Genomic DNA, 25,367 nt, shown 5'->3' with positions numbered 1-25,367 from the left:
TTGATAAATACTATCTAGAAAAATCAGTAGGTGAAAATTATGAAAATAGAATTAGATGTAGATGATAATTATATTATCTGACTTGATTATAGCTGAGACCTGTGCATGTTTTCATCTCATTTCTGCAGCTCACCAGATAATCACAGTATTTGAAGGGTTGAGAAGGGCTGACTGGATTGGTAAGGTCAACTGGGAATGTTTTGTGCATTTTAGATTCACAATTTATTTTTAATTATTCTTTTCTTTTTCTGTAGGGATGCCCTCTGCTTCTTTATTAGTTTATTTGCTTTTAGCATTACTCATTCATTTTACATCTGGAGAAACAGAAGTGAAGTTCAGTGGACAAACAGTATTTGTAGTTAATGAAACGAGTACAACTGTTATACGACTTGTAATTGAAAGGACAGGGAAGCCTGCTAACATCACAGCAATTGTGTCGGTAAGAAACTATGCCAGTTATATTTTCAGTAAATATTAATATCTTTCTGAAGTTTTGAATGGTGCCTGTTTTTATCAAGCCAATGAAAAGGAGGGTGGCATTTCACCCTCTTTTGACAATGCTTCACTTTGAAGAAGCAACACCCACTTTCTGTAGCTGAGTAAATTCCTGCTGGCTGCGTCAATAGTTTCAAAATAATGGTATAAACATCTTCTCAAGGAGCCAGAAGTCCAGACTGATATACTTGTTTGATTTTGATTGTGGCTGTGAGATCATACTGAAAATGTGGATATATAACAATTTTTCCTTTTCCAGATTACTGCAGACCTTGCCATTTGATAGGTACTCTGCTATTTGAGTCAGATTTCCATATGAATTTTAAAAATTACATTGTTGAATTCATTTGGAGATCAGAGATAGTATTTTTACATTATTTCCTTTATTTCTTAGCTGTTATTAACCATGATCCTGATTGTATTCCCTTTAAAAGTTTAAACCCCTTAGAGTGTACTATACTATATGCGTATGGAGTAAGATGCTGTGTGGTGTAAGTACCACATGAGAACACAGCACTGTACCACAGAAGATGTACTGCTTATGCATTTCTGCAGTCTGTAGGCAAAAGAAATTATCTACGCTCCTGCACAATGTTTTATTCTCCGGTAACTAAATATGAAAAACACGTGTCTTAGAAATTACAAGGAATAGAAATTGATCTGTGAGGATTTCATATTTTATTAACATCTGAGGAAAAAACCTTGAGAAAGTGGGATTGTACTTGAAAACCAGTGCTCTTTACTGCTGTAACAAGCAGAGTAACTTAGTTTCCTTATTAAGGACCTGAAACTGTGAAATTTGTTTCATGAATATTTTGCACAGCTCTTTTAGGAAGATGTTTATAGCCTGTTTTCGTAAGAGCTTTTAGGTAAGTCTAGTGTTGGCTCAGATACATAAAAAAGTAGTTGCTGATATGTCCAATGCTAGGTGAGAGCCACAGAAATACCTTCTGTACTTTGTTTCCTCTTCGTTGGACCTCTAACTTCGCTCTTCTCCAAGGAAGGATAGCCTTTTTCACAATGGTTTGTTCAAACCTTTAGTGCCTATAAGGACAGTAGTTTCAGGCATGGCAGCTGTGCTGGTTCAGTTGCTTCTCTCCATTTAGTCTCAGCTTCCAAGTGTAAGCTTAACCTTAGTCTTGACACTACTGCTTTTGCAATCTCTCCTTTACCTACCTTACTTACAGTAGAATCAGGGCGATTTTCTTTTGTTGACTGAAATGAAAGCAAGGCTGTTCATTATAGAAGAATTCCTCTTGCCAACTTTGGCAATCAAAATGTTAATCTAAGTTAAATGCCTAGGCTCCTTCTAGTCCCTCAACAGAGAGGAAGGCAGAGGGCAGTTACATCTTAAGTTTAATTCAGGTAGGGTATTATGAGATGTACAGATCTGTGCTAGGAATAGCTTTTCCATTAAAACCCCTGGTCATATGTTGCATTATGCAACAGATACCCAGTTGCAAGGAAGGAAATCGTAAATGGTTCTGAATAAAGTGTTGGGTTTGGTTGGTTTGGTTTGGTTTTTTTCCTGGTTACCTAGCATGGATACAAGGGGCTATTATCTATACCTTCTGCCCGGAACTTAACTGATGACAGCAGGGGAAATTGCAGGAAGAATTATGTGTAAAGAAGAGTGTATGAAGTCTGTTAAATGACTCCAGAATACAGTGGAGGAAGAAGAAGGTGGCAATCAGTTGTGTGTTTATTGCAGATTGATGGAGAAAACACAGGAGACTTTTTTGACACATATGCAGCTTCATTTATACCCGATACAGAAACAAACCGGACAGTGTATATATCTGTCTGCGATGATGATCTTCCCGAGGCTGATGAGACATTCACATTTCACTTGACACTGCCAGTAAGTCTTGGTTCTTCAATTTATCTTTTCTCCAGAAAACAGTGGGTAATCTGACATAAATGAATAGTGTTCCATAGATTTCAATGTGGTCATACTGCTTGTGTGTCTGAATCCTAACAGGTAAGAACTAAAATGTGGAGAGTAGCCAGGATGGTGCTTACTGCTTTTTGGAACGGTTTATTGTTGCTGTGGGTGTCTCTATATGGTGTTGCTGTGCAGTATAGACATAGTCTGAAACTTCATTGGGCACTGCATTGAGCTGTGGATATTTGAAGGTGTACTAGAGCCCAGAAGTGTTTGATTGTGAAGAGAATCCCAACCTTTCCTGTTTTCCTGCCTAGACCGTACCTGAAAGAGAGGGTGGAAGTAGCAAAAAAAAGAGAATGACTTCCAGTCCTCCAGAAGCAGAGGGTAAATGAGGGTTACCTGAAAACAAACAAGCAATGTTTAAAATACTTATCAATAAGTCTCTTCATATTGTTCTGTCTCACAGGAGTCATGCTACAAGAGCATTCACTTTTTTTTTTTGGTAACAGTTCATGACTAAGCTTGATGTCAGTTCAATAAAAATAAATTTTATGTTTTATTGCCAACTATTACTAATCTCAGGGGATGTTTGCAGTGAGTATAAAAATGCATATTTTCCCTTCCTTCTTCCTTTGGTTTGTTCCTGGCAGTGCTACATGCTTCATAGTTAGTTCCCTATTGCTATGGTGTCATTAATAGATTCCAACTATGATTAATCATTTACAAAGTTAGTTTCAAGCACTTTGTTATTGACTGTATAGAATGTATTTCCTCAATAATTAAGAATTATTTTAGTGCAGTCTCTTGCTTTAAATAATTTTCATTGTAATATATAATTAAAAGACATACAATTTATTATAGGCTAATATTTACTCTTAAAAGACAGTAAAATAAAAATGCGTGAGTTTTGCCCATCACCATATTTAATGTCTTATTTTGTTTTGTTACTTTCAGAAACCATCTGCAAGGATAAAGCTTGGCTCACCCAAATCTGTCACTGTAACAATCTTGTCAAATGACAATGCCTTTGGAATAATTTCTTTTAACATGGTATGGCTTTTTATATGGTATATGTGAAAATTTTAGAAAACATAAATGTGAAATTTTCAAAGGTGCTGGTTGGTTATTCAACTGAATCCTTTGAAAACTGATTCTGAGTTACATCTTGGAAAACATCTCTAGAGATAATTTACACATATATACGTACATAATTTACACATATATACAGCTTTAATACTTCTGTATGCTTTTAGATGTTGAGATGTTGCCTGAGACCCTCACACTTGGCTGAATATCTATGTTGCTCATCTTAAATATAAAACTTTTTAAAAGCTGTTCAGTCCCACTGCCTTTCATCTGTAAGTCAAGATGCAAATATAGTAGGGAAGAAGGGAGGAGTAATAGTTAAAAATGGAATTTTGAAATCTCGAGAATATATACATTCCCATATTTAGTGAGCAATTTTATACTTTCAAGCTGAGAGAACAGTGTGATGATATATGCATTGTATAACACCTTTTGCAATAAGACACTGATGTGACTCTAGTGGTGTGTAGAATATTTGCAATAATACAGAGTTTGTGTTAGTAGAAAGAGAAACTGTGCCTTATTGCCAGCATTATAGCAAAATAATCTTTGTGAAGTTCATCCCTGAAAAAGAACAATTAACACAAGACATTTTTTGCACAATAGTAGTAAGCCATGCTGCTGCCTGATTTGGTGTAATTCTTTGAAGTCTTTCAGCTACAACAGTTTGATAGACAGATCCATTTATAGCTAGTTATCTAATAAATGACTTTTTAATGGAGAAAACCTATTTTTAACGGGGTTAGGATCTCCTATAAATACCAGTGCTTGTATGCCAGTGCTTTGTGTGTGTTGACTGTGTTAATTTATTAAAAAAACACCCCGCTCTACTTGCATAACTTATGATAATTTTTTTATCTGAAATCTTTCAAGCTTTTTATTAGCTGAACTAATTGGTTGCTAGGAAATGTGTGCCATCAGTGGACTGGTTTGCAGACTGGATTAACTTGTCTGTGGGAGTTTGGTATTTCTATGGTAACAGTTTCTTCCTTCTGCTGTGATGTTTGATCTGTGCCTGATTGCCTGTCCCTTTTCTTCCTCATTAGCCTGCCTTAATCACAGTGAATGAACCCAGGGGCAGAAACGAATTTGTGCCTCTCACTCTAATTAGGGAGAGGGGAACCTATGGGACAGTTGTCGTAACTTTTGAGGTGAGTTTATCAAAAAGGCTTCATATATTAGTCTGTTGCATGAGACTGTGAGACCATAATCATAACTTATCAAAGTGTTTATAAAAGCGAAAGACAGGAAAAATACCTGTGTCTGCATTTGTTAAATCGGTTTCATAAAATGGAAAGATATTACCTGTGAAATGGAAAATATTGTAATTATCTGACTCTTTAATTTGAGGGAAAATTGAGAGTTATTAGAGAAAACTGAGTGTTCTCTGTCATTTAGGAAGATATTTGAGGCAGCATTAGTTGGTATTACCAGAAAACAACATATATTATGTGTGTAAGAAATATCTTATGTATTTCTTCAAATCTATCTATATTTTACAAATAAACATCTGAGTGTGTCTTTAATTCTTGTGCCAACATTGAACATGTAAGTATGAGAGCCTGGTTTTTAGTGAAATTCTGTATCTGTAAAACTGCAGTTTGAATTCCCAGAAACTAAACCACTAATGTCGAATATTTAGGCTATTATTAATGTACTTGATTTGAATGTGACACAGTTATTGCCTTCAGTGTTTTTGCTTTTTTTTTTCTTATCTAGCTCCGATTATGTTATATACTCTAAAATTATATATAACTACTTTCATCTGGATATTTCTTTATCAGTGGTCTAGTCTTATACATCATCAAGGGTTTAATCTAAGCCTGTCAAAATCTGAAAAGATTGGTATCAGATTTTATTGCATACTAAATACAGTGTGTATAGTTAAAATACAGGATGCGATTCTCTGTGTACTATATTGCAGATCTATTTGTTTTAAGGTCCAATAAATTTTACTATCTGTCCAATTGATCAGGTCCATCTCACAATGTAGCTTGTATTTACAAGACTCTTAAAAAAAAAATCATATTGCCTGTAAGTGGCTTCCTAGTCTTTTAGGTTTCACTGCTAAGTGTATTATCTGTAATATCACAAGTCAAAATCGAAAGGACACAAAACCAGTAACTGCTATTATTTTGTCTTGGAACTTATTATGAAATAGTAGTGATTTGTCTTAAATTAGAATAAAAATCCTTTGTGTTATGTGAAAGAGTCAATTATGCATCAGTAGACACCAAAGGGTCCTCATACGCCTATGTATGTAGTAGTTTTCTTCCTCTTTTTCTGGCAATACACAGTTTCTTCAGAGTGGTTACTCTGACTTACTCCATCTGCCAACAAGAGCAGATTTTCACAACTGAAGGTGTGCACCTGTGAGCAGGAGATGACTGAATAAATAGTCATCTGTTAGGCATGTCACACGCTGTGCACTGATTGTTGTACTTGTACTAGATTTGTATTCCTGTTTTATATATTTCTTATTGTAAGAATCAATTCTTTGCAGATAGAAGATGGACCAAACCCAGCTGAAGAAGATTTAAGTCCAGCTAGGGGAAATATCACATTTACCCCTGGGAGATCAATACTGATTTGTAATTTAACAGTGCTTGATGATCAGGTAAGAACAAGCTAACTTCATTTTTGGCTTGGATATGTAGAAGGTTAACTGCTGTTCTGGAGAGATTTAGAGTAAATGCTTACAAAAATGCTTGGTTTAAACAAGGTTAAAAGCACTTCTACTTTTAAAGTGATGTTAAATTTTGGCTCTATGAGCTGTATTTTTACTCTTTCTAATGCCACCTCTCTTATTCTCATCGGTGAATATTTTTAGTTTCTGAACATATCCTGGCTGCTCTGACTAGACCTGTTAGGTGCTACTGCAATAAATGTATAAATAATCAGGAAAGTGTTACACTTGTTTTCAGATGGAACACTGAGGTCCTTGTTGTATGGCCAAGGATGTTGTTCTTGAACTAGATATAGGTTTATCTATTAGACTGTCCTTTCTGTATTTAACTTTTCTATATTTGTTTTTAAATGTGCTCTCCTTTTCCCTACTTGTCTGCCTTGCAAATTCAGGTTATGTTTACATAATGAACTCAGGCTCTCCTTTTTGTCTTTATTAATTGTTTAGGCAAAAGGAACCTGACCATAAGATTGCTTACATGATGCATTTTTCATTACATCCTCAGTGATGCCTGTGCAGCTCCTCTGCAATGCATAAGAATCCAGTTTATTCTTTGTTAACTTGATTGGCTCCCCTTCGTGTGAAGAGCAGGCAAGCTATGTTTGCCACTAGAGAAAGACTTTAACACATCAAATATTCACAGGGAAAAGACAGATTGAAAAAATCTATATGTTTTTATATAGATATATTATCAGGAAAGAAACATATTTTAAAAAATACTTCTAGAAATGGATAAGATTCCTGTAAGAAACAGGCAGTCTTGTGAAGAGTATAAACACTGGGTGATAATTAAAATTTTAAAATTTTTAGATTGGTCTTTAAAAAAAAGTTTATATGTTGTGAGCCTTTCTTTCTATTTCAGAGTAAACAAAACATTCTATTCTTCAACTTACGATTTTCATTGTTCTTACTCATGATTTTCTTTTCTGGGTTTTGTTTTTTAATTTATAATGGGGATGAGAGGGAAAATAGAGGAACCGAAATAACTAAATATGATACAGAACAACTTTATGAGGAAATTCACGAGAAAAAATTAATAGCAAAAAAGTCCCTGTCTTGGAAGTGAGCAACTTTAAATCAGTTTTTTGCATATTCCTGCATTTTTTTTTTGTATTTTTCTGAATTGGGTAGCACTTTTCCTACAGAAACTAGGGGACTGCAGATCTTATCTGCACAGCACTACATTTATAGTAATTTTATTGTATACATTTCCTTTTTTAGTGATGAATAATGGAAACTTTGTTAAGAGTAAATGAAAGAGGCAAGGCAGCACTGGAAATTCTTTATACTGTTTTCTTTGAAGTTTGACTGTTTTTTTAATTGGTCAGTCATGATGCCATTAAGAACTCCAGACTGTCCCATTTATTTGAGATACTAAGATGTAAACTACAACAGGACATTCTGCATGTCTCTTAAATGTGTATTTTTATGGTGCAAGATGGTATATTAAGTAGTGAACTAAATGAAACGTAAGTTAGCATCTATTCTAATAAGGTAAAATAACTGTGTTGTATCTCAGCATAGGAGAGAGGTGACTGACAGCTTCCAGATCTCACGTAGACAAAAAGACCCTGCATCAGTTAACAACATTATGCAAGTTTAAGTGCCACAAGCCAAACAAGGACCAGAATTGGCATCAGCTGTAAAGGCAGTTGCATGCCTGCTCTCTTAGCCCTAGAAAAGGATCTGAGGGTGGCCAATTAGCAAATGAGTGTGAAAGAGAAGAAATATTGGACAGCAGGGTTTTCAGAACTTTTTTAGCTCGGTAAACAAAAGTGCATTAAAAGGATTTGTCAACTTTATAACAGAGTATTACCATTAGCAAAAAATAAGTATTTTTGTCCTGGAATTCCTTTCAGAAGAAAAATAACACTAGTTTCCAGGAGTCCACAGCAGGGATGAGATTCAAAGATAATAAATAATTTTTAAAGATTTAATTTTTATCTATATGTATTAATAAAATAATCGTATTTTTCAGTTAAATAGGTTTAGCAAATCAGGATTTGGGCAATAAAATGTAGTAATATAAAGCAAAAATCTTACCCTTAAGTTCTGTAATTTGTGGTGTATGAGCCATTCTTTATTGTCTGCTGCATCAGATACTGGAGAAGAAATAGCTAAAACTACAATGTAGTTTTAAACAGTCATTTTGTAGAAATGCCAGAGCCTAATTAATTGCTAAGCACCAGAAAACATTTTCTCAGATGTGTGATGGAAATTTTCTCTGGGAATGTGGGTGTGTCTGAACGTAGGACGTGTTCCTTTTCCAGTTGTATAGGAAGGGGTGGGCCAAGGTAGGTTGTGTCCGTAAGTTGTTCCTGTATTCTCTCAGGCATGCGTAAAGGTCAATAAATATCAACATCATAAAAACAAGATATAAGTCTAAATAACTGGGAGGAATGCTTGTTTCCAAACAGGGGTGGCTTCCAAAAATAGAGTTTGGATCTCCTTATAGTCGGAAAGATCCAGCTTTTTGTGATGCTTGCCAAGTTTTTCTTTTGCTTTTGTTTGGCTTTCCACCCTTTTTTGTATTGCCAGAGCACAGAAGTATATTTTAGAAAATGGAAACATTCGATTTTGAGAAGGGATTTTCAGCCAAAGTTCAAAGCAAGACTTCTCTCCTGTTTGTTTTAATATGAAATGAGCTGTCAAGTTTGTGTTATTTCCCTTTTCTGTAAAATATATAAAACATATTTCTCAGTAAGAGTGTTCTGCATGTATTTGAAATGTGACTTACACCCAGTTGCTAATGTTTTTTTTCCAGATACCTGAAAATGATGAATTTTTTGTTGTTCATCTGAGGAGCGTGGAAGGAGGGGCTGAAATAAACACCACAAAAAATTCCATTCAGATTAATATTAAGAAAAATGACAGTCCTGTGCATTTTGTTCAGAGTGCTTACATGGTGCCTGAGGAAGTTGATGTGGTAACAATTCAAGTGGTTCGTGGTAAGGATGTCAGTGGAAAATTAATTGGACCTGATGAACATGAAGTCTCTGTCAGTTACGCCATCATAACTGGGAATTCAACAGCGCATGCACAGCTTAATGTAGACTTCCTAGATCTACAGCCAAATAGAACTATTGTTTTCCCACCTCTAGTTCATGAAACATATATGAAATTTAAGATCCTTGATGATGCCATACCAGAAATTGCCGAGACCTTTCAGGTTATGCTTCTTAAGGACACTTTGCAGGGAGATGCTGTTTTGGTCAATCCATCTGTTGTTCATGTCACCATCCAACCAAATGATAAACCCTATGGAGTACTATCGATCAACAGTATCCTGTTTGCTCAGACTGTTATCATTGATGAAGACCAAATGTCAAGGTACTACAGATCTTAATCTAGTATCTACTCAGTTGAAGAGATTTGTTTGACATTGTTAGGCATCTTTAGGATTTCACTGAAAGCACTTATAAAATCATTACTGAAAATATAAAGTAGAAATCACTTAGTGTGTTGGGAAGTGGAAATGTCTGTTACACAGGAAGTATTTTAATATTTATGAACTGCATATAAAAACTTCAAGTATTTAATCACATTACAGAATACTGAAAAACCCTTAATCTAAAGGTAGTATCAATGAATTCATGATACCGCCACACACCAGTTCATACAAGTGGGAAATAGATTTCTGGCTTCCTTCCCTGGTAAATATTTGTATGTACTATAAATCAGTCTCTGGTTAAAAAAAAAAAAAGAAAAAAAGGGAAAAAAAAAAGAAAAAAAATAAAAAAAAGAAAAAAAAGGAAAAAAAATAAAAAAAAATAAAATGTTGAATGTCTCCCATGAAATATTTACCTTACACTTAAAAGTAAACTAAATATTTGTAATTTTACAGAGATTAAAATCAAAGTTCTGTACAAATTTTACAGGCAGGACTGATACACAATATTGACAATGTCAATAAAAATGTCCGCTGTTAGCTACTCATGGTAGTTCATCCCCAGAGAAACAGGTAATGTGTTGAGCTATCATACTATGAGCAATTTAGAAATAATATTTTATAGTATGTGGAGCCCAGCACTTCAGTATTCATCTTTTCTTAGTAAAGAAATAAATCTTGCTTTCTAAATTTTTCTAAGTCATGATTCCAAGACTTTTTGATGTAGTCATGTGCTTGTCAGATGCAGGAAACATGACATTTCCAGTGTCACAAATATTGAAAATTTAGTATTTCAGTACAGATGCAAGTAATTCATCCACAATCATCATTTTAATGTTCATGCCTGACAACTGTTTTTTGATATCGTTTATAAAATGGTGTAGAAAGTTAATAGAGAAAAAGTTTTCTGAAATTTGACATGTATTTGTTGAGATAAGTGTAAAACATGCCAAGTCTCCACTTCTCAGTATCTTTCTCACTTTAACCAAAGTGAGTTCTAACAAATATCTTTACAGACATTACAGAGAGCTAGTGCATAAGCACTCTAAGAACAGTCTTACACGTGTGTTACTATTCCACAAACCTTAAGCCCTGACTCAAATGTCAGTTGCAGCAGTTAACATTTATTCTACTTAAGTCAGTGTAAGTCTTTCAGGGAACAGATAACTAACCAAACCAATATTAATTATAATTTTATATTGTGGGGTTTTATTTTCATTCAAAACTGTAGGTTTGAAGGGATCACAGTTGTAAGAAATGGTGGAACACATGGAAATGTTTCTGTCGCCTGGGTTATAATCCGAAATAGCAGTGATCCCTCACCGGTGACTGCAGACCTCGTTCCAGAGTCGGGGGAGATAAGTTTTGATCAAGGGCAGATGCTGGTAACACTTCCTCTGAACATTGTTAATGATGATATACCAGAAGAGGCAGAGCCCTATCTTCTGAAACTTTTGGCCCATACAATACAGGGAGGTGCAGAAGTCAGTGAACCATCTGAGGTAAGTTTGCTTTTAGAATTCTTATGGAGAAGGTAATAACAGGTAATAATTAGTGACTTTACCACTTTTGATAGCATTGATTAATTGGCTAAACTGACTAAAGGGTTTGGGCTTGAATATAAATCCAACAAACTAATCCTTAATATAATCTTAGCATGTAGAACCATATCCAAAGTATCTGCCTTAGTACAGTATACAAAACCAGACCTTTTTTATGCGGTAGCATTCAACTTAAATTATTCCCAATGTACATAGCATTGCGTAAATGCTGTCTTGAGTGACTGCTTGCTAAGAGAAGGCAGGAAAGTTATTTTCACTTGCTCATTTACTGTCTTAATGATTATTGGAATGTTTTACACAGAGTAGCAGCTTCAAGAGGAGGGGTTGGTGATTAAGACGATAGCCTTTGATGTGTTAAATAAAGGGTGGCTTGCATTGCTGACAGTTTTGTGACTCAAGTCCCTACTTTGTCTTTCTCAAAAATGGCTGGAATGAACTTGGTGAATAAAATGAAATTATTCACAATCAGAAACATTTTTAAATTATTCACTTTGGCTGCTGAAGCAAAAAATCGGTTATTCAGAGCTCATTCTGGCACATGGATGATGCATAGTGGGAAAGTTGCCACTGTCAGCGTTGTGCTGCTTGCGTACAAAGAATACGTCGGGGCTGTCAATCTGATTTCTTTCTTCAGTGCCAATTCACTAAGGAGAAAAATGTATGGTGACAGTCAGGACATGCTTTCGTGAAAGCATGAAAACTATGGTGTATAGTAACTGTAGCATAGAGTAAGTGATGCTGTTTTCTGTTTTGCAGCTTCTGTTTTACGTTCAGGACAGTGATGATGTTTATGGCCTAATAAAATTTTATCCTTTGGAGAATCAGAAGATTGAAAGTAATCCAATGGGACGCTTTTTGTCCTTGAGTTTTGCAAGGGGGAGAGGAACAGTTGGAGATGTGCAGTTGGTTTATACTGCACTGTATATTCCAGCTGGAGCTCTGGATCCTGAGAGAGCAAAAGATGGCATTCTAAATATGTCTAGAAGAAGCATCCTCATGTTTCCAGAAGGAAAAACACAAGATACTTTAAATATACCAATAAGAAATGATGCATTTCTTCAAAATGGTGCTCATTTCCTCATACAGGTATCTCATTTGTGTTTTGGGGTGGTTTTTTAGCCTGTGTAATACGAAGGATATAATTTAGTAGTGGCTCCTTCCCTTTTAATTTAATTGAAATGACCCTACTTGTTAAAAAAAACCCAAACCCAAATGAAGTTATTAGCTCTGTAGCTAAGAAAGCTTTCTTATTTAGGGGCAGCTTCCATAAATATGCCATAAAGGGCTCTATTCCTAATCATTATTTACTAATTACACCATTTTTTAAAAAATAGACTGTTGTAACAGGATTCAGATATTAATCATGGAATTTAACAAAATTAGATCAGTGTTGCAGATGTTAGTTACATTTTGAGGTATGTTTCTCTTTCTACCCCTTGGCTTTCAATTTAACCAAATTAAGGTTCTTAAAATTGGAACATTTTACATTGGCGTGAAATCTGAAAGATCTATAGAAGAATTAAAATACCTAAATCCAAGCCGCTTTTAAATGATACATTATAAATAACATTGCAGTGCAGACTACGGAGGAGATGCACATGTGATAAATATTTCAGAATGCAGGCACTTTGCCTGGCTTTTCAAAGTGTGGATTCCAGGGAGGCGAGGGGTGTTCTGTACTTTCTCCATGAACCATAAAAATCTTTTTGTTTGAATAAACTAAATCAGAGGGGCTTTCCAGCACAGAAAATTCATTTAGAAACTCATAGAGAAGGAAGAAAAATACCCCTATTTATCACTATGACAATCCTTCTACATTGTGAATAAACGATAATCTCAGTGAACATGATTAGAATGAGAAGATTACAGAGTTTGCACTAGGCACAATAAAGGATCAGCTCAGAAATCGGGGGAGGAGGAGTGGAGGAGGAAACGAAGCTTAAACACATCTAGAGAATGGATAGAGGAACTGGAAAAGCGAGATTAACATTCTTCAGTGACATCTTCAGTTAAATAGCCTACTGTAGTCTGAGGCACAGGTTTTGGTACGGACAAGAAGATTAACTAATTTAATAAACCACTCGTCATTATTATTCAATTCATAAAGCAATCTTTTTTCCTCATGAGCTGATTTACTTTAAAAGGAAACACTGAACTAAAAAAAAAAAAAATCGGTTCTTCATTAATCATTACTTTAATCTCAGAGTTGCTGTTCAGGATCAGAAACACTTAGCAAAGTGAATTGTTTCAGCTGTGTAATATTTCAGAAACTTTTCTGAGCTAACAACCACACAACGATCCACCTGCATACTGTTAATTGCAGGACCAGGAAAATTTTCTAAGAAAGCTTAGATAAACAGAGAAACAAACAGTCCCACCATCTATTCCTCAGACTCTCAACAACTAACTGGTATGATTGCAAATCAATTATATTGAATACAGTATTTGTAAAACAGTTCCATCTATCATCAAATGCACGTGAATATTTTTGTGTGATACTCAAGCAATATTTTTGTGTGATACTCAATATCATTCAGCCCAAGTATTTTATATAGATTGATTTTAAGAATTGAATTACTTTAAAAATCATCAGTTGAAATGGTAATTTATGATCACTACAGGGGTTTAAATAAGGCCACTTTCCCTTCCTCCAGCAAAGCCTTACTATATGATAACATCTGATAACTCCAAGCAAAACACATCCTCGTGGGAGTTAAAAGGTGGTTGTCATTGAGGGGGTCATGCCCCAGTGAAGTGTTTGCAGAAGTATATGCAAATCAGTTATAGAAACAGTTATTATAATAATGGATGTAGATGGAATGACATGCTATAAATTATATTTAAAAGAAATATTTAAACAGACAAGTCCTGCTCTCCTTACTTGGTCAGTACTGTGGCTGGGTTTAGTGAGGGATACGTCTCATTCAAAGAAAGGGCAAACATTTTTCTATTTGTTCTTAGTATCAACAAACCATCAGAAATATGGTAACACAAGAGGAGACTATGGTTTTGAAATACTGTATGGATTTTCAATTCTGAATGCAATTCTAATCTATTAATTGTTATAGAGAAGTCCTTAAAGTTGTATGAGAGAGGTAAGAAGATTGGATCCTTCTTTGGCTTCGTTGGAGGCTGTAAATTATTCTGGTTCCAGTGCCTTCAGTAGGTTTTTATCAATGCATGGCACAAAAAATGCAGTTAGGACAATAGCCTGGGCCAGTCACCAAATCAATACTGCTGTTCAGAGGTCTAGTAATGAATCAGCCGATCTAGAAGGTTCAGTCTCCCTCTCTGCTGGATCCATGTTTAGTTACGTACACTAACATGATCTTCTGGGAGGTATACAAAGCTCAGTGGTATCCACTTCGTTCCACCGACACCTACTTACACATTTTTGTACCAACAATGTTGCCAGTATGAGTAAATTGTTCTGGAGATGTTTTTTGCTTATGTGAAACTTAATCTGAAATGTTGGAATTGTTCCGACTTGGGACTAAGGCTTCTTACTTCTCAGTTTTTTCTTACTTTTCCCTACAGCTGGAAAAAGTTGAGCTGGTAAACAGAATTCCTCTAGTCCCACCTGTGAGTCCTAGATTAGGCGAGATTAGAAATATTTCTCTGAGGATTACGCCAGATATTGCAAATGGAGAAATAGGCTTTACTAGCAATCTTCCAATTATTCTTTCTGAGCCAGAAGATTCCCCTGCTACACTGGTAAGTAAATCTTTTTATATTGTCCCTTACTATGAAAACATTATTTGTAGAAAGGAAAGGTTGCCATATTCAGTGTAACATTTGAAAGTTAATGTGAGGAAAATCCTTCCTCTAAGTTCTGCCTGATGCCAAATATTCCCTACTTAAAAAAAAAAAAAAGGCAAAAAAAAGTGCTTGTAAAACTAAGGTCTGAAATAATGTGTTAGTCATCAGAAAAGTGAGGTTGATCTTTGCTTTCTCTGTAAGCATCCAAAGCCAGTTAGGGCTTGATGCTCACATAGAACAAAAGGGGCTGCAGACAGTTGTAATCTCTCTTACTAATTGCAAAGGTAGTAATGTAAGGTAGGACTGATAGCAGTCCTAAATTTCATGGAAATGTCTGTATCTTGCAGTTGACTGACTTACATGTGAACATATTTTTTGGCTTGCTGGGTGTGTTTTCCAACAATATTGCCTGTTAGGTTTCTGAGAACCTAAAGAAGAATTTTCATAAGCATTGCCATCCATCTGAGCACCTGAGTCCCAGCTGGAGAAACTTTTAAATTTTTTTTTTTTCCTACATTTTCACTTTTTTTCCCTGATTGTCTTCACTGAAATCTTCCCACAAATCCTGAATCAGATCTTGTTTCTCATTCTCAGATTAAAACTGCTGATTAACTTAAGCAGACTACAGATTGCACTGCACTATAATAACCAGAGTAAAATTATGGTAGTTATATTTAAAATCTAGGTTTTGTCTTGAAGAGGTGGACACTGATTAAATCAGTCATACAAGGATTTTTGTGTTCATAGTTGCTTAGTGACTTGTGATATAAATAATCTGTCATCTCCACTAAGTATATACATGATAAATGGTTAAAAGAATAAGATTCTGTATATATTTTCATTGCTACGCTGTCTTTGATTTCATATCAAAAAACCCAAGCTGAACATTTTGTGGCTCATATTCAAAAGGTAATTTGCAAGGGGGTAATTGCTTTTGCATCTCATTTTACAATTCAAAACAGATTCATGTGTTTCATAGGTTTCCATTGCGTTGCATCGAGATGGGACTGATGGTCAAGCAACTGTGTTTTGGAGTTTGAAACCCTCTGGCCTCAATCAAAAGGCAGTAACACCTGATGATATAAGTCCTTTTAATGGCTCTGTTGTTTTCTTATCTGGACAAAGTGATACTACAATCAACATTACTATTAAAGCTGATGATATACCTGAAATGAATGAAACGGTGTTATTAACTTTGGACAGGTATTGTACCCTAATCTCTATTCATCTCTGTGAGTTGTAATACTCAATTTCTATATAACAAATTAGCATAGTATTAATTAGGAAGTATTGCCTGTATTGTGTTGGTAAGTGCCTGAAGGAATATTGAGGCCTTGATTCAGACTGTCTATAAGTTCTTCTTTAACCGGAGATCAACGTAAGAAACGATGTTGTATTTATTATCTAATGACTTAATTTTGTTTATGTTTTGATGAAAATAATGTATGCTATTTAGAAAGTTCTTTCAGCTTTGATCTTTAGTTATAGCTCTTGGTTATAACACTTACCTTTCAGAAAAATAATATTTAGTGAGATAAGGGGGAAAACTATAATGAGGACTAGAAAGCAATGCATAACTGTGTTTCTGTCAGAAAAAGATTTATGTCTATGGTGTTGTTGCAGAATTAGATCACCTTTTTATTTGTTCTGTGCACTCAGTATGGCTTGGTCTTGATAATTAGATACTTCCATCACAACTCCTGGCTTCCAAAATAGCCCAGTGTGACCATTACCACACTCTTTGGCTACAAAGCGAGCAACAGTGTTTCTGAAGTGCAGTGTTGTAGTCTCCCTTCCACACAAGATCAGGATTATGGGATAATTAAGGCTGCAAGAGACCTCAGAAGACGCTATTATCTGCATGTGAGCACTATTCAGAATACTTTAATTAGTTCATAATCAAGAGTGTATTCCCTCGTTGATTTACTAACAGGAGAATCTTGGCTATGTCTTCTGTCCTGCTTCCAAAAAACTCCATTCTATATATGGTTCAGAAATATCACCACTTCTTCTACTACCTCCTGTTAGTCTAAGGTACATTTTTCTACTTTTTCTGGAAACATACCAATAGGAGTCTGCTAGCAGGAACGTTCACATTGAACATCTACTACTTACACAGTCCTTGCCTTATGCAGAAGTATTTTTGTCCTATATAGGAAATGCACACTGGCTCTTGGGAGCTTCAACACCAGATATATACTAGGAAACCATCAACCAGCTCCTCAAGCTGTTGCTGATCCTGTTGCAGAAAGCCTGTTTTTTGAACATCTTTCTATCACACAGGAAAGTTGTTATTCTTTTGCAAGATTGGCTTGCTTCTGTAAAAGCTGGCTGGTGTATGCATCTAGTGCAGAATGAGTTATTTCATTCTATCTTGGCCACTCACTGTGTTGAAAAGACAATCCTGTTCAAGATAAAACCAAATGGAGACTATTGCAAGCAGTTTTGTGCTTTCCTGCTTCATCTCAAGGAATTCATTATTTTCTCTGGCACGAAGAGGGAAACTGAGATTAGAAATGATGATGGAAGTTGTGAAGAAGTGTAAGGTGGCCAAAGAATGGGAGTAGAATGGTGGGAAACAAATAAGTAGATAGAGGAAGTGGACAGAGTTAAAGGTTAAGTTTTTAAGTCCTGACAGCTCTGCAGGTGTGTGTGACTGCAGCTTTCTGCCGTTTATTCTGAGTAGTAACCCTAGGCTGTGCCTTGGAAGTGATGGCTGCAGTGGGGATTGGACTGGCAGCTGAACAAACATAACCACTGTTCTGCTTTTGCTATGTGCGGTGGGAGTAGCAGGTTCTGCTGATCGTGAAGTGGCTGGTAAAAAGTGTGCCAGCCATAAGCAGCTTTCCCACACTTGGCAAGGTCAGAGTGTGAAGTAAGGAGCAGGTGGTCTGGCCTGGAAAAAGAAGTAAACAAGGAGGAGATAAAATCTGAACTTTTCTCTAGACCTGGATGGTGTCCCCCAGGGCTGTGAGTGAAATTTGGCAACTTTAACATTGGCGGGAGCCAAGAATGAAATGACTGCAAAGATCATCCTTTCGGTACTGGGGATGACTCTTCAAATCAGGGTGGAAAGATACTGGCAGGGTTGTGTGTGTAAGCTTGTGGCATTGCTGTCTGCATAGTTTGTAGTTTCTGGATGAACAGAAGATTTCAGTTTCCAAGGCTGGCAGCCAGCACCTCGCAGCAGTAGTGAATTAGCATGAAAACAAAGATGCACTGTGCTGTGGATGTGCTTGTACTGTTCTATAAATTGTAGCATAAGTCAGTAGGAAAACAGAGCATGTAAGAACTTTAATGGAACTATAGACATAGAAATACCTTCATAAGCATTCTGTTTATCGCAATTAGTAATAGCATGGATAAACTAATGAAAATAATTAGTTCTAACAAGGTTGTATTATTTACAACTCAGTGGTGGTGTTAAGGCAGTTTACATTTTAAACGGGCTTTAATTACATCCATAGCTATAAAAGAAACTTTCCAAGCCATTAAAAATAGTATTTTCCTTCCTTGCTCTATGGCCTCTGTCCGTAGGCCATAGACACTAAAACCAACTCTGAATTATGTCCACAAAATGGAGGCCAAAGTATATCATGAAGAATATGCTTCCAAAGACGACAGATGAGTAATAAAGAAGCAAGATAATCTTGTACCTGCTGAAGCTTCTTCATATGTTCTTTTTTAGGAGCAGATTCAGTTTGAATGCCTGCCCATATCTGAATGGGTGTGAATTGAGACCAAACATAAATAAAGGCAGATGTCTGTAGTGAATCTGTATGAGAAAGAAAAGACTTTGGTCTTCTTGATGAATGTAGGTAGAACAGGCCATGGAAATTGTGGGCATGCTTTGGGAAAGTGTATATACATACTGGGGCTGTTCATTTTACCTGGTAAAGCACAAATAGAAATCAGTTTTTAAAAAATCTGATCGATTTGGCAGTTAGCACAAGTGAAGGGCCAGGACCTCCACGGCACGCGGGTTGTGTTTGTACTCTTAAGTGAATGGTGCTGAGAGTGAGAACTCGTGGACTTTGGGATCTGGGAACAGCAACATACCGATAAATTGATTTTAATTTGTGAAAGTTATAATCCATGAACAGATGACTGTTTAAGTAGTCCTTGTGCTCAAATTCTTTTTGAATCATTACTCATATAATTTAGGATGCCAGAACAGATTCACGTTTGTATGTTGTGACCTAAATCTCATTTACTATATATGATAAAGCCAAACTGAAGCAATGTAACATGGGGATTTTTAGAGTTCTAGCGATTTCTGTGATGTGATACAAGTTTCCACGGGCTGAAATTCTGTCTTGAGTAAATCTAGAAAACAGATTTTTTTAAAATTGCAAATGGAAAACATAGGTTTGACTATTAGTTTTTTAACATTTTTGTGTTTAAGAGATTGCTTCATCACAAAAAGTCAGCGAATCATAGAAGGCCCATTTAAAGCACTGCATACTGTCTGTGGTCCTTAATTCAGAGCTCAAGCAATATTTGTATGTTGTGGGTTGCTGTCTGCACTGACATGCACAGAAACACTAATATACTGTTTAATGGAGCTGGGATTTTCTCCTAACTGTGATTTCCTGTGGTTAGTGTCTGTTTCAAAACTATATTTATCTTTCTTACTTAAGTAATTTTTCTATTAAGTAATGCATGTGGTGCTATATGAATTACCTCTTTCAGTGTAAAAGGGTTTTTTTCTTCAAGGATTTGATCAGACTTTATTTTGATGGAGGAAAAGTTATTTGAAAATAGTAGTGGAATGTTTAAATGATTGCTGCTGGGCTCCTACTGCTAGCTTTGATTACTTTTCAAAATAACAATGGCATATATCTCCTGCTATGAGTAACAAAAATTAAAATAGCCTGCAAAATTGAATAATCTGTGGATTAACCATGGAAAGAAGGTGTTCCCTCTGATGAGAAGCACTGTGGAATTTATAATATGGCAAATCCCAACTTAATACTGTTCTTTAAAGCTAGGTCCTGCTACTAATTAAGTAAGTAGATAATCCTGAAAAAATTGAAGAAGGCGTAAACACTGACTGCAAATCTAGGAAGCAAATGCATAACGTTCCACATACAATCTGAATGCACCTTTTCCAAGATACCCTGAGAGAAAAGAAAGTTTGTTAGAGAAGTGCATTTTTCGTAGTAACAGCAATACAGACTCACAGATGCGATTCAGTTTTTCAGGTGCCTTTCAAAACATTCACTTTCTGCAAAATTCCAATTCTTGGTCCCAAACTATAAAATTCAACCATATTGCATGTCTTAATAGTTATTATTTTATTTGTGGTGGTATTTCATTCATAATAGCATTGAATTTGTCATGTTACTTTAAACTAAGTCAGACATCTTCTTTCTACTATTTTGTAGTACTATGTGTTTAAAAAAGTGCAAGAAACATTCTGATGCTTCTGTTAGCTGTCCTAATTAATCCATAGTTCTTGTTAAATAATAATTAAGGGGTTTTTAAAGAAAAAATTTCCCTAATTCTGAGTCATTTCACATGAGATTTGTCATATGTGAAGTGTTCTTTTTACAGCTGTTTCATCACAGAAAACAGTTACGCAGTTTGAGATTGCATTTCTGACGTTAGCAGCACAAATGTTGCTAATTCTTATCGTCTGTCACAAAATTAAACTTCATGCCCACAGATAGCCATTTTACAGAAAAAGTTAAGCTGAAGAGAAAGAAAGGCGAATGGCGTTCCCAGTGAGAGGGATCCCCATGCTCCTGGTCAAGTGCTACCTCTATTAGCTGGAGCTCCTTGGTATGGCGAAGCGACTGTGTACAAGTTGTTTTAACTTTTATCGTTACTTCTCAATGCCCTCACCAGGGAAAACCATGATTTTGGAAGTTCTGAGTAGCCATTTTTGTTCTGTTTCCACACTGCTGTTGTACTTTAGTGCCCAAAGAGATGGTTTCACATACCACAAAGGGTGAAAGAGGACTAAACTGACCCCGTGTGCTCCACGGCAGTTTGGATGTCTTTACTCTGCAACGAAAGGAATGCATATGAACAGTTGTTCTTCGACGTTGTCACGGCATGTGGCAAGAGTTGATGGCTGGTGGCCCGTGGACTGTGTGGTGGCATAGGGCCAGGGATCCAGCCTGATAGTGTGGCCATCCCACCACCCCCAGCAAGGCTGGAGAGCAGGCTGGAGCAGCTAACTGGGAGCAACCTGGAGCCCAGGGCATTGTGCAAGGTCATGGTGGTGGGGCAGGTCAGGCCAGGAACACATGTCAGGTTTAGGCTGGATGATGGTTATGACAATTCATATATGTGTACCTCAGTGTGTCGACATGAGGGATCCTGTTGCGTACACTGTTCATTTAACAGCAGCTCAGAGTTGGAAGCCCATTTTTGCGTAGGCTATTTTATGCCTTTTTTGAATAGTAACCAACATTTACTATGTCAGAGCAGTGATAGCAATCTGGTCAGTCCTGCAGAGGAAACATGGTCAGATCAACCAATCAATCATTCAAGTGGTCCTAGTGTTGAAAATGGGACTTGGATGGAGAAACCTCCCAAATGATGATTTTCTTTAGCAGGGAATGGGCTGAATCTGACTAGTTGCTTTCTGACCTGGAGGTTCTCTCGATATCTATCTGACTTACACTGTGACTGGTTAGAAGTAATAAGGTATTGCCAGTCTTCTTAGTCCTTTCAAGGATCACGTGGAGATGCTCAAGATGCACAACTCATGGTACCTTGTGACTGTTTCATTTCTGATGCCCCTTGTATCTCTGCAATGCTGCCTTTGTGCATTTCAGCACACTATTAGATTTTATCACTACTCCTCAGTTCATCTTAACAGGCTTTTTTGTCTGAGCTGTGTTTGGAGTCACGCAGTGTAACTCCATGAAGCCAAAAGATATTTTAGTTGTGGCATGCCCTTTCACTTACTGATGAATTATTATGTCTTAACTACTTAAGCTTGTGCATACATATCAAAAACTTGCTTGACATAATGGTTCATTTGTATTCTCTGTTGTAAATTATATTACCAACAGCTTAGTGATTTAATTAAATTTTAGCATTAACTCTGGAATTTTCTCCTTGATCTCTTCATTGCATGATCTTTTCATTCCAAAACTTTGTTTCAGAAGTCTTTTGCATATGTTTCTGAAGGAAGGGAGAATGTCTCAATGTATAGTGTTTAAAAGCTAGCCTCATTGGAAATCAATGAAAAATTTTCTATTAATTCATATTTTTATTAATGCAGAATGTATCTGGAAATGTATTTGCTTTATTTTCTCAGAATTTTGAGCACTTATCTCTATTGAATTCTGCATCTGAGTTCTTTATGAGATTAGTGAAGTCAGAATTTCACTTTATCAATTCTGTAGCAATCTGTTTATGGTGTTTTGGTAGAAGATACAGGGTTTATATTTAATTTGTATTTGTTTTAGATTAAGAAAGCCAAAATGCATGCTTGCAATTGCAGAATAATACTGCCCTTCCATCTGACTTGATGTGGTAGTTTTGTTACCAAATATAGTATGAGTGCTTGACTGAAACTGAACCAATTAAGAGATTTGCAAATACTCTTTTATTTTCATATTTTTGTATTTTTGTTATATTTTTATTTTTATTATTTTACTTTGGTAATCTGATTAAATGAAAAATTGTTAGAAATTAATTTTGTGATTTTTGTGCCAAAATAGTTTTCGATATATATACCCAGTACAACTCCCACTGCGCTTACCTGTTTTTATCATTACTTTGACAGATTGATGAAACAACATATCATGGAAACAACATATCAAGGAATATCATGTAGATATTTTTTCTTAGTTGAAGGGTTATTTCTGCTGGTGCAGTAGTGAGCAGGGACGGAGGCTGGTAGTAACCGAGCTGTTGGAGGAGGGCTTGGTAGGGTATACCATGAATGGGTCTTGACATGCTGAATTGGTTGTGGGGTCATTTCTCCTAAGTGGGAACTGCCCACTTGATAGCATTTGTCAACAGGAAAATGCCAAGTAGGGTTCCCATAAAATCGACATTATAAGCTTTTGGAAAGGAAAAAGAAAGCTTTGTGTTGTGGGTTTCTTTTTTTTTAATTATTATTATTCTTTTCTAAGATTAGTACTATTGAAATTCTAGCAAGTGGCACTTTCATTCCTTCCCCCATCCCTTTTCTTTCTTTCTGTGTTGACAGGGTAGAGACAGAAAGGTTTGTCGTGTATTTTGGGTAAGTGCAGTGAACTGTAGTTTGTCTTCAGAGAATCAATGCTTTGTTTTAAAAGTGGTTGTTTTGGACAGAATCTGTCTTTATCTTTTCTTTTCCTCTCAGTAATCATGTCTTCTGCATCTCTTCAGACAATGCATGCTTGCCCTTTGGTATTTAATTTGATGGCATGAGGTTCTGGCTTGAAGGCGTTTCTTTATTTAGGATCTGTGAATGATGAAAGTTATGAATGCATGGCTCAGTGTTTGATATTTGAGCGTTTGATGCAATAATGGATTATTTGTTTTAAACTGCCACAAATACAATTTGCCCCAACTAAATGACTGAACTGACTAGAATTATAGAGAAGAAGTGTTCTGCAATCAAAGATGAGCGGTCATCTTGTTTTTGAATAACCTACATTTAGTCTATATTAAGTCAAGTTATTGTGTCTGCTGACATTTTTTTAATGTGCAATAAACATGGCATTACCCTACTAAATAGATATTTCCTGTTTTGCATCTTGTATCCTGCCTGTAGTCTTTGCTACAAGATGCATTGATATTTTTCTTTTGTGTGGGGGCATTCCAGTTATTTATGGAGTGTTTGTGGAAACAGTTCTGGAACTGATTTAAAAAATTGGATATAATAGATCACATTTCTTTCTAGATGAAATAGTGTTTGAAAATGTCTAGAGTTGTAGTACGGTGAAACCATAAAAATATTTTCAATATGTTGGACCAAGATTTCATTGAAATATTCTTCCAGGAAACACGGAAGATGCACAGGAATCTAAATACATAAAACACCATGTAATAAGCCATATCTAAACCGTCCGTCTGAAGGTCCATTCACGATGCATCCTTCAGTAGTACGTTTTCTGGCATTTTTAATATAGTGAACTTAAAACAATGTCGTTGAAAATTGGCATATCTGAGGAAATGAACACAAGAAATGCGCAAGATTTCCTTCTGTTGTCAGATATGGCCCATTCGTGTCCATGAGTAAGACCAAGATGGTGTAGCCCAGGGAGAGAAGTCCTCCACCTTGAGGAGCACATGTCTGCACCATTCATCACATGCTTTTAGGCAGCAGGTTTGTGAGGAAGAAAGGGAATGAGTCTGAACTACTGAGAGTAGGGCCAACACTTACTAGAGCCAGAGTGGGATCCTACAGGTGGTGTCCACATCTTAGAGAAGGCAGGTTAACACATGGCTGAGGGTGAAATCCACAATATTGAGGGGCAAGTCTCTTCCTGTTTGTAGCAATAGTAAATTTTTGCAGAAGAGGGTAAGAACGTGTAGCTGTCAATGTGATTTCTGTTTGTTTAAGTGATTTTGGATTACCCTTTATGTTTTGATCCAAATACCAAGTAATATTGAATATAACTCTAACTTTTTACTGCACAATTCTGTTTCTTTTCCTGTGTTTTGTGTGCATGTGTGCCTAAAAAAAAGCTAGAATCACCAACTATAAAAACTAATCAGAAAACAAAGTTACTTTGGAAACAAAGGGGTTTTTTACAAATGGATAAAACATACTGATATGTCTTTCTTAATTTATTTTATTCTTTGCAGGTAATTGTTTTCATAATTTATTAATAAAATTCATCAGTATTCTGATGTCCTTCACACAGGGGTGAATTTACTTGCGAAACAGAATTGTCACTCTAAAAAACCTCTTGCCTTCCTTTCTCAGAGTCAGTGTGGAAAATCAAATACTGAAATACGGGTTTACTACTTGTGAAATTATTATTTTGGAAAATGATGATCCTGGAGGAGTGTTTGAGTTTTCTCCTTCTTCCAGAGGTCCCTACAGTATCAAGGTAGCTATCTGAGCAATTTATTTTAATCATTGTGGACAACTTAGTTTATGCAGAGTGCTAGAAAAAAGCTGGATTTTCTTTTTTACAGGAAGGAGAGTCTGTCGAGCTGCAGATTGTCCGCAGCAGAGGAAGTCTCCTTGGGCAGTTTCTGCGCTACACTGTAGAACCAAGAGACAATAATGAGTTCTATGGAAGCACGGGAATTCTGGAGTTTAAGCCTGGTGAAAAAGAGATCATAATTACTCTTCTGACAAGGATGGATGGGATTCCAGAGGTAAAAAATAATATTTTTCTTTCTTCAGATTGTGTTCACAGGCGTACTAGTTTGTCACTTACTAAAATATAGGCAAATATATAGGTGCAGAATAAGTGTGTAATGGCTTTTCTCCCCAATGTCTTCCTAGCCTCCAAACCGGGCATTCCTTGATAAATAGAAGGTGTCTTTGGGTTTATTAGTCCTCAGTGGATTTTTTTTTTCTGTTAATTGAAACAG

General features: G+C 36.1%; 1 protein-coding gene across 1 annotated transcript in view; it reads left to right on the top strand.

Annotated features, from left to right (window-relative positions):
- The first annotated feature begins 256 nt into the window (after positions 1–256).
- ADGRV1 (adhesion G protein-coupled receptor V1) overlaps positions 257–25,367 on the top strand; it is a 267,326-nt gene continuing 242,215 nt past the window's right edge. The window contains exons 1-12 of the mRNA XM_075740373.1: positions 257–439; positions 2,207–2,356; positions 3,338–3,433; positions 4,516–4,620; positions 5,973–6,086; positions 8,920–9,485; positions 10,775–11,045; positions 11,862–12,191; positions 14,643–14,819; positions 15,844–16,067; positions 24,748–24,874; positions 24,963–25,148. Of these exons, the coding sequence (XP_075596488.1) occupies positions 257–439; positions 2,207–2,356; positions 3,338–3,433; positions 4,516–4,620; positions 5,973–6,086; positions 8,920–9,485; positions 10,775–11,045; positions 11,862–12,191; positions 14,643–14,819; positions 15,844–16,067; positions 24,748–24,874; positions 24,963–25,148 (2,529 nt within the window). The remainder of the gene's footprint in view (positions 440–2,206; positions 2,357–3,337; positions 3,434–4,515; positions 4,621–5,972; positions 6,087–8,919; positions 9,486–10,774; positions 11,046–11,861; positions 12,192–14,642; positions 14,820–15,843; positions 16,068–24,747; positions 24,875–24,962; positions 25,149–25,367) is intronic.

The sequence above is a fragment of the Balearica regulorum genome, chromosome Z, assembly GCF_011004875.1.
Source record: "Balearica regulorum gibbericeps isolate bBalReg1 chromosome Z, bBalReg1.pri, whole genome shotgun sequence".
Lineage (NCBI taxonomy): Eukaryota > Metazoa > Chordata > Aves > Gruiformes > Gruidae > Balearica > Balearica regulorum.
Note: the sequence above shows the minus strand (reverse complement) of the source record. Positions and strands in the feature narration are given on the sequence as shown.